Source organism: Trichophyton verrucosum (assembly GCF_000151505.1).
Source record: "Trichophyton verrucosum HKI 0517 chromosome Unknown contig00351_1.f1.exp, whole genome shotgun sequence".
Taxonomy (NCBI): Eukaryota; Fungi; Ascomycota; class Eurotiomycetes; order Onygenales; family Arthrodermataceae; genus Trichophyton; species Trichophyton verrucosum.
Window position 1 is genome coordinate 124,997 of NW_003315411.1, and position 11,597 is coordinate 136,593.

General features: G+C 48.2%; 5 protein-coding genes across 5 annotated transcripts; 4 read left to right on the top strand and 1 right to left on the bottom strand.

Annotated features, from left to right (window-relative positions):
- Positions 1 to 269: 269 nt before the first annotated feature.
- Positions 270 to 1,088, top strand: TRV_04505 (uncharacterized protein; the record flags this gene model as incomplete). Its single annotated transcript, XM_003021385.1, has 1 exon — positions 270 to 1,088. One exon carries the CDS (start codon positions 270 to 272, stop codon positions 1,086 to 1,088), a length of 819 nt encoding a protein of 272 aa, XP_003021431.1.
- Positions 1,089 to 2,893: 1,805 nt separating this feature from the next.
- On the top strand, positions 2,894 to 4,071 carry TRV_04506 (mating-type alpha-pheromone receptor PreB; the record flags this gene model as incomplete). Its single annotated transcript, XM_003021386.1, has 2 exons — positions 2,894 to 3,638; positions 3,707 to 4,071. The coding sequence occupies 2 exons, from the start codon at positions 2,894 to 2,896 to the stop codon at positions 4,069 to 4,071; spliced, it is 1,110 nt and encodes a 369-aa protein (XP_003021432.1).
- Positions 4,072 to 4,877: 806 nt separating this feature from the next.
- Positions 4,878 to 6,091, top strand: TRV_04507 (uncharacterized protein; the record flags this gene model as incomplete). Its single annotated transcript, XM_003021387.1, has 2 exons — positions 4,878 to 5,584; positions 5,728 to 6,091. The coding sequence occupies 2 exons, from the start codon at positions 4,878 to 4,880 to the stop codon at positions 6,089 to 6,091; spliced, it is 1,071 nt and encodes a 356-aa protein (XP_003021433.1).
- Positions 6,092 to 7,417: 1,326 nt separating this feature from the next.
- TRV_04508 (endosomal sorting complex protein TSG101, putative) lies at positions 7,418 to 8,955 on the top strand (the record flags this gene model as incomplete). Its single annotated transcript, XM_003021388.1, has 3 exons — positions 7,418 to 7,457; positions 7,513 to 7,535; positions 7,618 to 8,955. The coding sequence occupies 3 exons, from the start codon at positions 7,418 to 7,420 to the stop codon at positions 8,953 to 8,955; spliced, it is 1,401 nt and encodes a 466-aa protein (XP_003021434.1).
- Positions 8,956 to 9,430: 475 nt separating this feature from the next.
- Positions 9,431 to 10,663, bottom strand: TRV_04509 (the record flags this gene model as incomplete). The annotated part of the gene is made up of 1 exon (XM_003021389.1): positions 9,431 to 10,663. A coding segment is annotated over one exon (1,233 nt), but the record flags the coding sequence as incomplete, so codon positions are not given.
- Positions 10,664 to 11,597: the final 934 nt, after the last annotated feature.

Genomic DNA, 11,597 nt, shown 5'->3' on the forward strand with positions numbered 1-11,597 from the left:
GGTTTCCTTTTTTTTTTTTTTACCTCTTGGGGCGTTGGTGCATGGAGAGCCATGCTATTAATGAACGTAACGTATTATTGCATCTATGTGTAATGGTTTTGGTGTCGCAGTAGTAGAAATACTATGGGGTTGCTCTGGGTCAGGAGGCAGTGTTGCTCTTTAGCCGCCAACATCTACCAACAACTCAGCATCACAACGCACCACAACCCAACACCAGAAATCAAGATCAGTGATTAAATCTCGATGTGAAAGGCCCAGCAGCTCTAGCCATGGCATCCTTCCAAATCCTCTCTGATCTCCATCTCGAGTCTCCTTCGGCTTACGACATCTTTGACGTTCCTCCCAAAGCACCCCATCTCGCGCTCCTGGGAGACATCGGTAATGTGCGCGACAAGGGCTTCTTCCCGTTCATCGAAGCACAGCTACGTAATTTCCGCACCGTCTTTTTCTTGATGGGCAACCATGAACCATACCACTGCAGCTGGGACGAAGCCAGGCGCAAAATCAACGCGTTTGAACGCGAAACTCGCGAAAAGGCAAATCTAGATCCAACTTCGGGCCTAGGAACATTCGTCTTTCTAGACCGCACGCGCTACGATATGCCCAATACTATCACGGTTCTTGGATGCACTCTCTACTCGCACATTCCCCCCGAGCACGAAGAGAGAGTGAGCTTCGGCCTCAACGACTTTTACATGATCGACGACTGGACCGTCAAAGGTCACAATGCCACTCATGCCGCGGACCTGGCGTGGCTGAATGAGCAGGTTGCTGCTATATCTGCGTCCGAGCCACAGAGGAAGATTGTCATATTTACACATCACAGTCCGATTATGCGGGATGAGAGGGCTGTCGATCCAGCGCATATTGGAAGTGCGATTAGTTCCGGGTTTGCGACAGATTTGAGTAGTGAGGAGTGTTGGAAAAACCTGAGCGTGCGATTATGGGCGTTGGGACACACGCATTTCAATTTTGACTTCGTGGTGGGAGTAGGGGAAGGTCAGGGGAAGCGGGTGGTGAGCAACCAGCGGGGATACTACTTTAAGCAAGCTGGAGGGTTCGATGTTGACAAGGTTGTGAGCGTTTAACTGTCTGGGTAGCATAAATGGCCTTTTTTGCACCTCTACGGAGTATTCTCTACTAAGTATTTCTCTTTCTAGTAGTGTTGAGGATAGTCTCTAAAGGCTTGACTGATGACTAAGCTTGCCAGATATCAAACATCCCCAAAACCTCAGAAAGGACGTCAAAAGCAGCATCAAATGATACAAGATGTTGATAGCCATGACAATGAGACGATAGTGAGGAAATTGTTGGATCATATTGATACCTCGGAGTGACAAGGCATATTCAGCACATAATTCAAGAACCGCCGTGGCGTCATGGGGCCTTCAGGTAGCATGGCCCTCTTGACCTATCTTCATTTAAGATAGAGTGTATGTCAATTCCAACCTACACTTCTTATCCTTTTATAAAGTACAAACGCAGAAACAGCCTATAGCTGGTCCCGTCACATCGTCAGCTTATGGGAGACGTGGGGTGCAAAAACATAGACCAGGGTTGGATGCGGCCAGAACCCGCCAAAGCCACCCCCAGCATCCTCATCCCCAAGCTCGTTATGCAGCTTCCTTCTCCCTAGTGCTGATACCATCAAGCAGACGGTCTTAGATACGCCACAGGTCTCCAGTATTACGGGGTTGTCTTCAAGCCTTCCGCTTAATACCTGTGCTCCCCGCCGGCATTACCCTCCCGCCTGGGCTGACTGCCTTGCAAAATTAAGGGCGTCGTAATGGGATCCTATTTGAGGAAACTATCTGTAGCCTCCTCGCTTCAGTGTGCATTCCAAACAACTGCCCTAGCACGGGGAGCGGGAGTGGCGTGGGCTGGGATACGGACTGATCGAGCTGACAACCCCGGGTTGTCTTCAGGAAGGTTTCCGGGAGAGCTCCACCACCCGTCCGGCGCTTTGGCGTCCTAATCAAGTTACTTCTTTTCCAAGACCATAAAGTACCTCTTCTCTTGTCTTGCTTCTCTTCCGGAAATATATCCATCCAGGCTGTGATAGCTGCTGGCGGATAGCTATCACGTGAAGAGCGACTCGCAGACATCGACCACGATCTTTTGGCTCCAGAAGCAGTTGACACTTTGTCTGTATGCTGCTCTTTACGCCTGTTACATGTCAAGTACAAGGCAGCCCTCGTATCACTGCTTTCTTCACTTTTTCTGCAGCCAGCACTGTGACGGCCCCGGTCGCTCGCGCTAACAAGCGTTTGGTTCTTGTGGTCGAAGATCATGCAGCCTTGATATTGTTCTTTGCAGCAACACCTGCATACTTCATATTGTTCCTGCAGGCTGGAACCTAAATATGAACTAACCTCGCCTCCTTTCAAGCACTTTGTATATCAACCTCCCTACCCATTGTGACTCCAACCATCGTCGACTCCGCTGACTGGCTATTGTTCCTCTTTATTTATTCCATTTTCTGTTTGTCCTCCCCGGGCCTGCTTGATAGGCGCCGGGGAGTCCTGCAGAATTGTTCCCCGTATCTGAATATGGACCGTGTCGATATTCAGTCCGGAGTCAATGTCTCTACTGCCTTTGTCCGGTGGAATGTTGACCATTCTTCCTAGACATCAATCTGCATGTTCCCTCTGGGGCTTTTGCAGTGACAAACAGCTGCAATGAGAAGATCCTTCTCGTCTTCGGGGGCTGCGTCCTCTCTTTTCTTGATAGTTATGCTGCTCTTCTATTAAAAGGCACAACGTCTTGCTGTCAAGGACTCTTTTGATACCTCTTGTTTTATCAGAAGTGCAGATACCTTTGCCATATTCAAGTCCATACCAACAACCATACACTTTTGAAACCACCAACAAGTCCTTTCCGGGAGCACGATACCATGGCACCGCACTTCGATCCTTTTCAGCAGAGCGTCACCTTCCTCCGCGGTGATGGCAGTTCATTCCCTATTTCCATGGCGGATTTCAACAAGTTCGTGCTATACGCAGTCAGAACTTCTATTGCAGCTGCATCTCAGCTGGGCGCTTCTGTTGTGATGGCTGTTCTCCTTGCCTTACTTACAGCACCGGATAAACGACGATCAATCGTTTTCTATCTGAACATCACCACACTTCTCGTGAATGTGTGTCGTACATTATCCACGACGATATTCTTCACCAGCTCCTGGGTTGAGATATACACTTACTTCTCCGGCGACTATTCTCGAATCACAACCGGTGCCTACGCCAATTCTGTCATGGGAACTATAGCTACTGGTATCATGGTCATCTTGATTGAGCTATCCCTACTCATCCAGACTCACGTTCTATGCTCTACGCTTCGTGACCTGTATCGAAACATTGTCCTAGCATGGTCGTGCTTAGTAGCAGCCGTTCCAATTGCATTTCGAATTGCCTTCATGGTTGCAAACGTCAAGGCAATTATGTCTCAATCTTCTCTGGGAAAGAACGTCTGGATACAAAGCTCGTCTAATATTAGCATCACCGTCAGCATCTGTTACTTTAGTTTGGTCTTTCTGGCCAAGCTTGGCTATGCAATCTACACTAGGCGGTTGTTGGGAATGAAGGGATTTGGAGTCATGCAAATCATTTTCATCATGGCTTGCCAGACTATGATACTTCCAGGTACGTTCATCCCGATCAATGCCTTACCTATCTAATATGCATAATTGCTTATAAAAGAATGATTTCAGCTATCATGTCTATACTTCAGTATTTCATTCCCGAGTTTGAGGTCAACACCAATATCCTCACTTTGCTCGCACTGTCTCTGCCACTCACGACGCTTTGGTCAGCTGCTGCCGTTCGCCATGGACATAACAAGAATCACGGATCCGGTCACCATTTCTGGGGAGGCAGCTCTGAAAAGTCTCTGTTCGATCATAACAAAACCTCAGGGGGCAGTTTCTCCCATCCAACCTCGACGCTCATTGGGTCTATGCCGGGTCCCGAGAAGGTCAAGTCGGCGGACCACTTTGATCGTCTGTACCCTGAGCTGCACGATACAGGCAACATCACAATCGAACGTAATTTCAGTGTTACCAGCAATAGAGTATGAAGTGAAGGGCACATAAATGTCACTGAGAGATATATGCACGTCTGGGTGCAATCGTACGTCTCCTAGACATGTGCCTGTATCCTGTGCTGCTCTCTGTCATACTCAGTTCCGTCCCTTTCCTTGATACCAACTTTGCTTCGTTTTCAGTCATTCGGACCTGGGAAGTTAGCTTTGTTTTTTCCTTCGTTTATGATTCCCTACAAATTATTTTCTTGTACAGGACACGGAGTTAGATATGATAGCAATTTTAATCGAAGATCATATAATCACAGCCTGTGGTATACATACAGTAAATGTATTAAGTAAACGAAACTCATCCAACCAAATACGACAGAAATTAAAAATGATAGTGACAATTGAGGTCGTTCCGTTTCTAAGTGCCATTCTACTCACATTTAGAGGCACCAGAGCATTCCTCCTGTTTTGACTACATTCAATTATACCATTCTGACCTCCCTCTACCTTACCCTAAGCAAGATACTTGGCCATCTACACTCTTTAGTGGTGATTGGTAGGTCCTTCTACCTCCAATCACTCAAAATACCCAGTTTTCAGGCTCTAGTTAGTTATATTTTACGAGATTTCATAATCTCACTGCAAGGCCAGCAGGCAGCAGTGATGCGTGTGCGTCAGTGCTCAACCTTCACAAGAGACACCGCTAGTTACTTAGGCTCCAGCCTCACATAATATCTAGTAAACTTATAAAATCGCTGCGGGCCAGTTGACCGTCGTATTTATATAGTTATCTGGAGGAAGAAACTGTGAACTCCTCGATTACTTCGTTCTAACTTCGGGAGTGCCAGAATATGGCATTCAACAGCGCATCCACTGGTGTAACTAACCAAGGCGATATCTCTAAGGATGTGACCCTCAATAACCAGCCTGAGGACAGTATCGCAGAAGTTTCCTGGTCACCAGTCGCCAACTACCTCGCTGTCGCCTCCTGGGACAAGGCGGTCCGTATTTACGACATCTCTCACTATCCCCAGGGCAAGGGGAAAGCATTATTCTCGCTCCCTGGTGCTGCTCTGAGCTGTGGATGGTCTTCCGACGGGACCAAGGTTGTAGGGGCCGGCACTGATGGCTCAGCCAGGCTCATAGATCTCGCCAGTAACAATAGCCAGGCCCAGCAGATAGCCCAGCACGATGCACCAATTCGAACTGTACGAATGGTTCAAGTGCCGGGCAGCCAGTCCCCTATTGTCGTCACCGGATCGTGGGATCGCAAAGTTAAGTACTGGGACCTGCGGCAATCTACTCCAATAGGCGCAGTAACATGCCCCGAGCGCATATATGCGATGGAAGCCAGTGGTAACAAGTTGCTGATTGCCACTGCCGATAAACATCTCGCCTTAGTCGACCTTAACCAGCCTACCACCATCGCCAGAACCATCCAGAGCCCGTTGAAGCACCAGACCAGAGCCGTCAGCTGGATTGCCAATGGCACCGTTTATGGAGTTGCCAGCATCGAGGGCCGCTGTGCCATAAATTATGTTGACGAGTCAAACAAAAAGTAAGTGGTAGTCTGCTTATTCAAATATTTCCGACTGTTATCCGGTAATTACTAGTAACGAGTGTTTCTGGAGATCTGGAGGAGGTTATGTCCGGAAATTGGATATCCACAAGCTCATACGGTTATATTATTTATCAACCTAGTCAAAACTTCACCTTTCGCTGTCACCGCCAGCCAAAAGATAACGACCCGAAGAATCAGCTGGTATACGCCGTCAATGCTATTTCATTTCACCCTCGCTACCATCAGGTATTCAGCACCGCTGGTGCGGACGGCACATTTTGTTTCTGGGACAAGGATGCCCATCACCGCCTGAAGGGGTTTACTGCCGGAGGCCCCATAACTTCGACTTCGTTCAACCACGATGGCAGCATCTTCGCCTATGCCATCAGCTATGACTGGAGTAAAGGATACTCTCACAACACGCGGGACCACCCAACCAAGGTTGTCTTGCATCCGGTGTCAGATGCTGAATGTAAGCCGAAGCAGAAAACTAATCAGGGGTAATGGCCTTTATCTGCCGGGCCAGGAGGAACAAACAATTATGAACGCGGGAAACAGGCTGCATTTTGTGTCAACGAATTCTTCTTCTATATACTCCGTATATGCCGGGGCTTTGCAAGGACAACAAGATTTTGATACTGGAACTCACCCCTAAGCTTCCCTCCAATAGAAAAATTTATATCACGTGCTTGCCAATGTCTTGGCTCTTCAACCTTAATTCGACATTTGGCTTACATAAGAATAACACTGGCGGTGTTTGTGTTGCGAACTTGCGATGCAGAGACGACGAGAGTCACGGCGGCCGGCTATAGAACTGGATACTGCACTTCTTGCGGCTGTTTAAGGCTGTAGAGTGTATCTGAGGAGCTCTGGATACGTAGGAGCGGGCTGTTCTCACGGGACGATATGTTGTCGCTTCGGAGTATTAAGCTGAGTGGTAGTTAACAAAATGGCAAAGCAAAACGTCGAGTAATTATGACTATCGGGGTATGCTTCCTGTGGTTGTCTTTTGAGCGACAAATGCCGGGATCACCAGTAGATTGGCAAATAGGTCGAGGGTTCATTGACTCTTGTCACAAATGGCTTTTCGGTTTGAGCGGAGCCATCACTGTGTTTCACCGTTTGGAGTACGGAATAGAAGCATGCGCACGTCGTTCGTTAGCCATTATCCCGCGTACCTCAGTGGAATGCGATACCTCCAAAGACCGGCTGTTACACGTGGAAGTGCCAAAGCTTGGATTACGGCTGCGGTGTCGTCAGTGGTGGTTAAATAGGTCGAGCAAACTCCAAGTCTGGGCGAGGGTTTGTGATCCCCAAAGCAATCCCACCTCAACAACACTTGAAGCTATCAACACCACCAACGACGGTTCGATGATGCAGCCCTCAAGTCAACGAGGGAGACGACCATGGCAGCAGTGCCGCAGAAGACCCTAGAGTGGCTTTATCGAGTCCTGACCACCGTGAGAAACACCCTTCCCGTTGCTGCCTGTTCACGGAGTACAAGCAAGCTGACCATTGTAAATCAATTTCACATAGAACCAAGCATATCGCGACCCGAACAGGACGTATAGTGATACCGCGCAGCTCCTGGCCCAGTTTCCTTCGTTTTCTCCACGGACGGACGTTTACAGTACGCACTTCCATCTCCTCTTCCTAGCTTGCCCTTTTCGCTGCGGCCGAATCCATATACTGAGCCAACGTTCTATTAGCATACGAAAATGGTGCCTCAGCTCTACTTCTGCACTTGACAGGCACATTACCAGTACATTTCAGAGGAGCCTTGTATTGGTTTCCAGTCGCAATATGGGTCCCGAATACATACCCAGATGCATGCCCGATGGTCTATGTGACCCCAACGTCCGAGATGTTGGTACGACCAGGACAGCACGTTAGCAGTGACGGGAGGATTTACCATCATTACCTAGCTCATTGGGCTGAGGCTCGTGATGTATGTGCAATTATGGACACCAGTGAAAATATTGACAGTGATACTGATTGAATGCTTTTTTTTTTTTTTTTTTTTTTTTTAGCGGTCTACACTGGTTGATTTCCTTTTGATATTGAAAGAGGTCTTTGCTAAAGAGCCGCCCGTGATATCTAAAGATGCTCCATTCAGAAGACAACCAACCCCATCGCAGCAGAGCACTCCACCAGCAGTACCACCATTACCAGCTGAGCTAGCACGGCCTTCACCAAGCGTCGCTCCGTCGACACAGCCACAAACCCCCCCAAAACTCCCTCCGAAGCCTGGTGGAGAGAGGCATCAAGCTGCTTCAGAACGGCCAGCTGAGGACACGGTCACAGCGCGCAATGTGCCGCCACCTCTGCCACCCTTGCCTGCGGAGCTACAGTCAACGACTCACCAGCGAGATGGTCCTGGGCTAGAAAATCGAGGAAACCAGTTTCTACCTCAGAGGTCAAGTGCCTTAAGGAGCGAGGTCACTCCGGCGCCCCAGCCTCCACCTCCAACACACCCAAGTCAACATCAGACTCAAGGATTCATTCTGGGAGCTCATGACCGCAGACCATCAAATGTCCAGAGTCCGCCAGTGGGGTCTACACCCCATGCACCTCAATATCAGCAAGCATACCAACCTCCATACCCCCGTCAACAATTCTCTCCCCAACACAATAACACTATAATGCATCCGTCTCAACAACATGCAATCCATCACCAGCACAGCCCTCTACATGTTCCACAAAGGGATGCCCAATCGCCTCTGGCCGCAAAAAGCTCTCCAAAAAAAGGGGAAACACAAGACCTTCTTACTTCCCCCTTTGATCTCGAATTGCCCGCTCAACTACCCTCGTCATCGCCGCCACCAATCCCTCCAAATCCAGAGAAAGATGTCCTATTACAAACTCTCTCGGGGACGCTAACCCAAACGATCCATGCCAATGTCGAACAGTCGAATTCTCGCATAGAGCCATTGAATTCTCAGTCAAAGGCATTACATGATGCCATTTCCACCCTTCGATCCGAGATTGCTGCGGTAAACGCATTCCACGCCAATATCCAATCAAATACCCAGATCCTACAGCAGTCTCTACGTCGCGCGGATGGTGTTATAGCAGACGCAAAGTCACGCATATCATCGTCATCTGCATCTTCCTCCAAGCATCCCGCTGGCCTACCTGCTATAGATGAGGTACTGGTTCCCCCAACCGTGGTAGGAAAGCAAATCTATGATCTTGTGACGGATGAACGCGGTATTCAACGAGCGATATATGCCCTCCAGTCTGCACTCGTTAGAGGACGGGTAGGCGTAGATGTGTGGGCCAAGTCCACACGGAATTTAGCTCGAGAGGCATTTTTGAAGAAGGCTTTGATACGCAAAGCGGCCAATGGGATGGGGTTAACTGTTTAAATATATAAACTAGATAAACTAATAGCCAAAAACGGCTTTATTCTATCTGGAAAAATCTCAGGAAAGAGGTCGATCTATGCTATTTACGAATTTATTTGATGTGTATTGAAAAATAGATCTTCCAAAGTAGTTTCTTCATTGTTATTTTTTTTTTTTTTTTCTTGTTGAAAAGAAGACGAAGTCTAGCCCCTACACTAACTAACCTGCGAAGTTTTGGGCCAGAACCAAGCAAGGGTATAAGAATAGTGTTCTGTCTATATCCACATGTACAGGAAGCCAGTGAAACCAATGGTCTAGGAAGTTCAATCAGAAAAGGATAAGAAATAAAATTGAGCCAGAAACATCAAGAAATGATATAATTAATACAGTCATCAGGCCGAAGGGGGCATTATTCAGCCGCAAAATAAAAGGCATTGAAAAGGATTAAGTGGAGAAAGGAAGGAGAAAGACGCCGGCATGCGGAAAGTAGTAGTTATTACCAATGAAAAAGGCCACCTTCGCCTTCATCCATAGACCAGGTGCCAGCTAGACCAACGATTTGCTTTTGTCCATCAGCATGCTCGTCAAGTTTAGACAGGGAGGCCACCTTGGGGGCTTGGACGCCAGCTTTATCCAGAAGTTTCTTGGCCCACGGCCCAATGGCTGCTTCACCGGTCTCATCCCGGGCTTGTTTCAAGAAAGGAATGAGAGCTGTTCCTCCGGTGCCACGAAGGGGCGCTTTCTTTTCGCCTTTCGATGGCCTGTTGGACATGAGCATTCCGCCGGGGGTTGATAACGGCTGAGACTCAGGCCGGTTTAAGCCTGCTTCTGTTGCTGGAGGTGACGTTGGGACCTTGGTATTCCGCTCTTCGCGCGACTTGACGACAATGTACCGTGATACCATTGTAATGTGAGTTGTACGAATAGCTTTGACCATTGCTACAGCTGTATTGAAAGCCGTGACTAGCTCGGTGTTCGACTGGTGAGTTTGGACATAATTTTGGATGTTCGACACGCTGGAGACGTGCTCGAGGAATTTCCGGTGTGGTCCTGGCATGTAAGTCCGCATTTCCATGAGGAAGTTATGCCACCTTTTCCTACCTTCTCCGCTCTCATCACTTGAAGAGGATGTTGGGAGTGGCGAGGAGGTTGGCTTAGGTCTAGATTCGCCAGTTGGTCTGTGTTCAACACCTAGAACGATATCGAAGAATTGAATTAGCGAACTCTGGGCGTTGCTTCCGCCGCGATAGTGCTTGTATTCCTGGAAGCCAGACCCATCGTCGAATAGGATACCACGCGGAAGCTCGGCCATACCCTTGCTCCCGGCCAAGAATGGGCGAATGCGATGGTAGAAAACATGTGGGTCACAATGTTTGTACATCTTCTGGAGTTCCATGTTTACTTCGTCAACGACTTCTGCAAACTTGGTCAAACACTCCGTCACTTCCGCCACTTCATCAGCACGAGCCGCAGCTATAGCCTTGAGCATGAGAGGTATGGATCGGGCACCCCTGGCCTCAATGGCTATGGAAACAAGGTAGAACCACTGCTCATCCAGAGAGCCGGTAAAGGTGAATAGAGTAGCAAGATTATCAAGCGAATCTGCAGGCTCATCAGGGAATATAAGCCTGTAGTTCCACAGGCAGAGGCCAGCGAAAGTAGCCACAGGCGGCAACTCCAGGTGAGCAGCAACTTTCAATAGTGGGACAGCAAGGGGCTGAGGGATTTCCTGCAGGCAGATTTTGTCAGCAGACCGTCATAACGGANNNNAAAAAATTTTTTTTTAGTTCCACCCTGGCTTGTATCGGAAAATTTATGATGATCATAGTGGTGATGGAAATATAGGACATGACATGAAGGAGGAGATGACGATGGAAGGGAAATAAGAGAAAACCTCCAAAAAGAAATAAAAATAAAATAACAATTAAAAAAATAAAAAGGGTCACTTGTCACAAGACAGAAACGCAAGCACTGGCAAAGGAAGTAGATACTTACATCCGCGGGTTGGTCTCCTCCCCAAATATACCCATGCAGTAGGAATCCCAGGATGGAATATGCACGTCGCCATTCCGGAGTAGACTCAAGATATTCAAGGGATAGCACAGGCATGTTTTCAATTGTGTTCCGTAGTCTTCCGGCCAGTATCAGCGGCTGGAGATTCCCAACAGTCGTCTCCCATGGTGCGTAGTATGCTGGGAGCTCTGTGGCCGGTGGTTGTTCGGGAAGAAAACCATGCTCTGCGGTGATGCCGTAGTCTTCGATATTGGGAACTGGACGCAACATAGTCACAAAATTTGTAGGCTTGGCTTGCTCGGTGAGCGTAGAAGTGTGTTGAGACCTAGTGGTCGATCAAAATATTGTAAGGCTGTGGGGTGTGGGTGGGAGTGGAAAGGGTGTGGGCTGTTAGGGAGTAAATCAACATCAACGGAGGGAAAGGAGTCCTAGATATAGGAAAACGATAGGATAATTAGGACAACAAAAGGGGGAGAGCACCGGCAGGTAGGCTGTGTATCTAGAATAACTAGAATGGTGGAACCTGGGCCTGCGCCTATATGCAAAGGCAAAGAATGATATTATTATTAAAAGAAATCTCGCAAGGTCGACCCGGAGCGAGAGCGAGAGAGAGAGAGAGAGAAAAAAGTCGTTTATTTGCAGTAAACTAT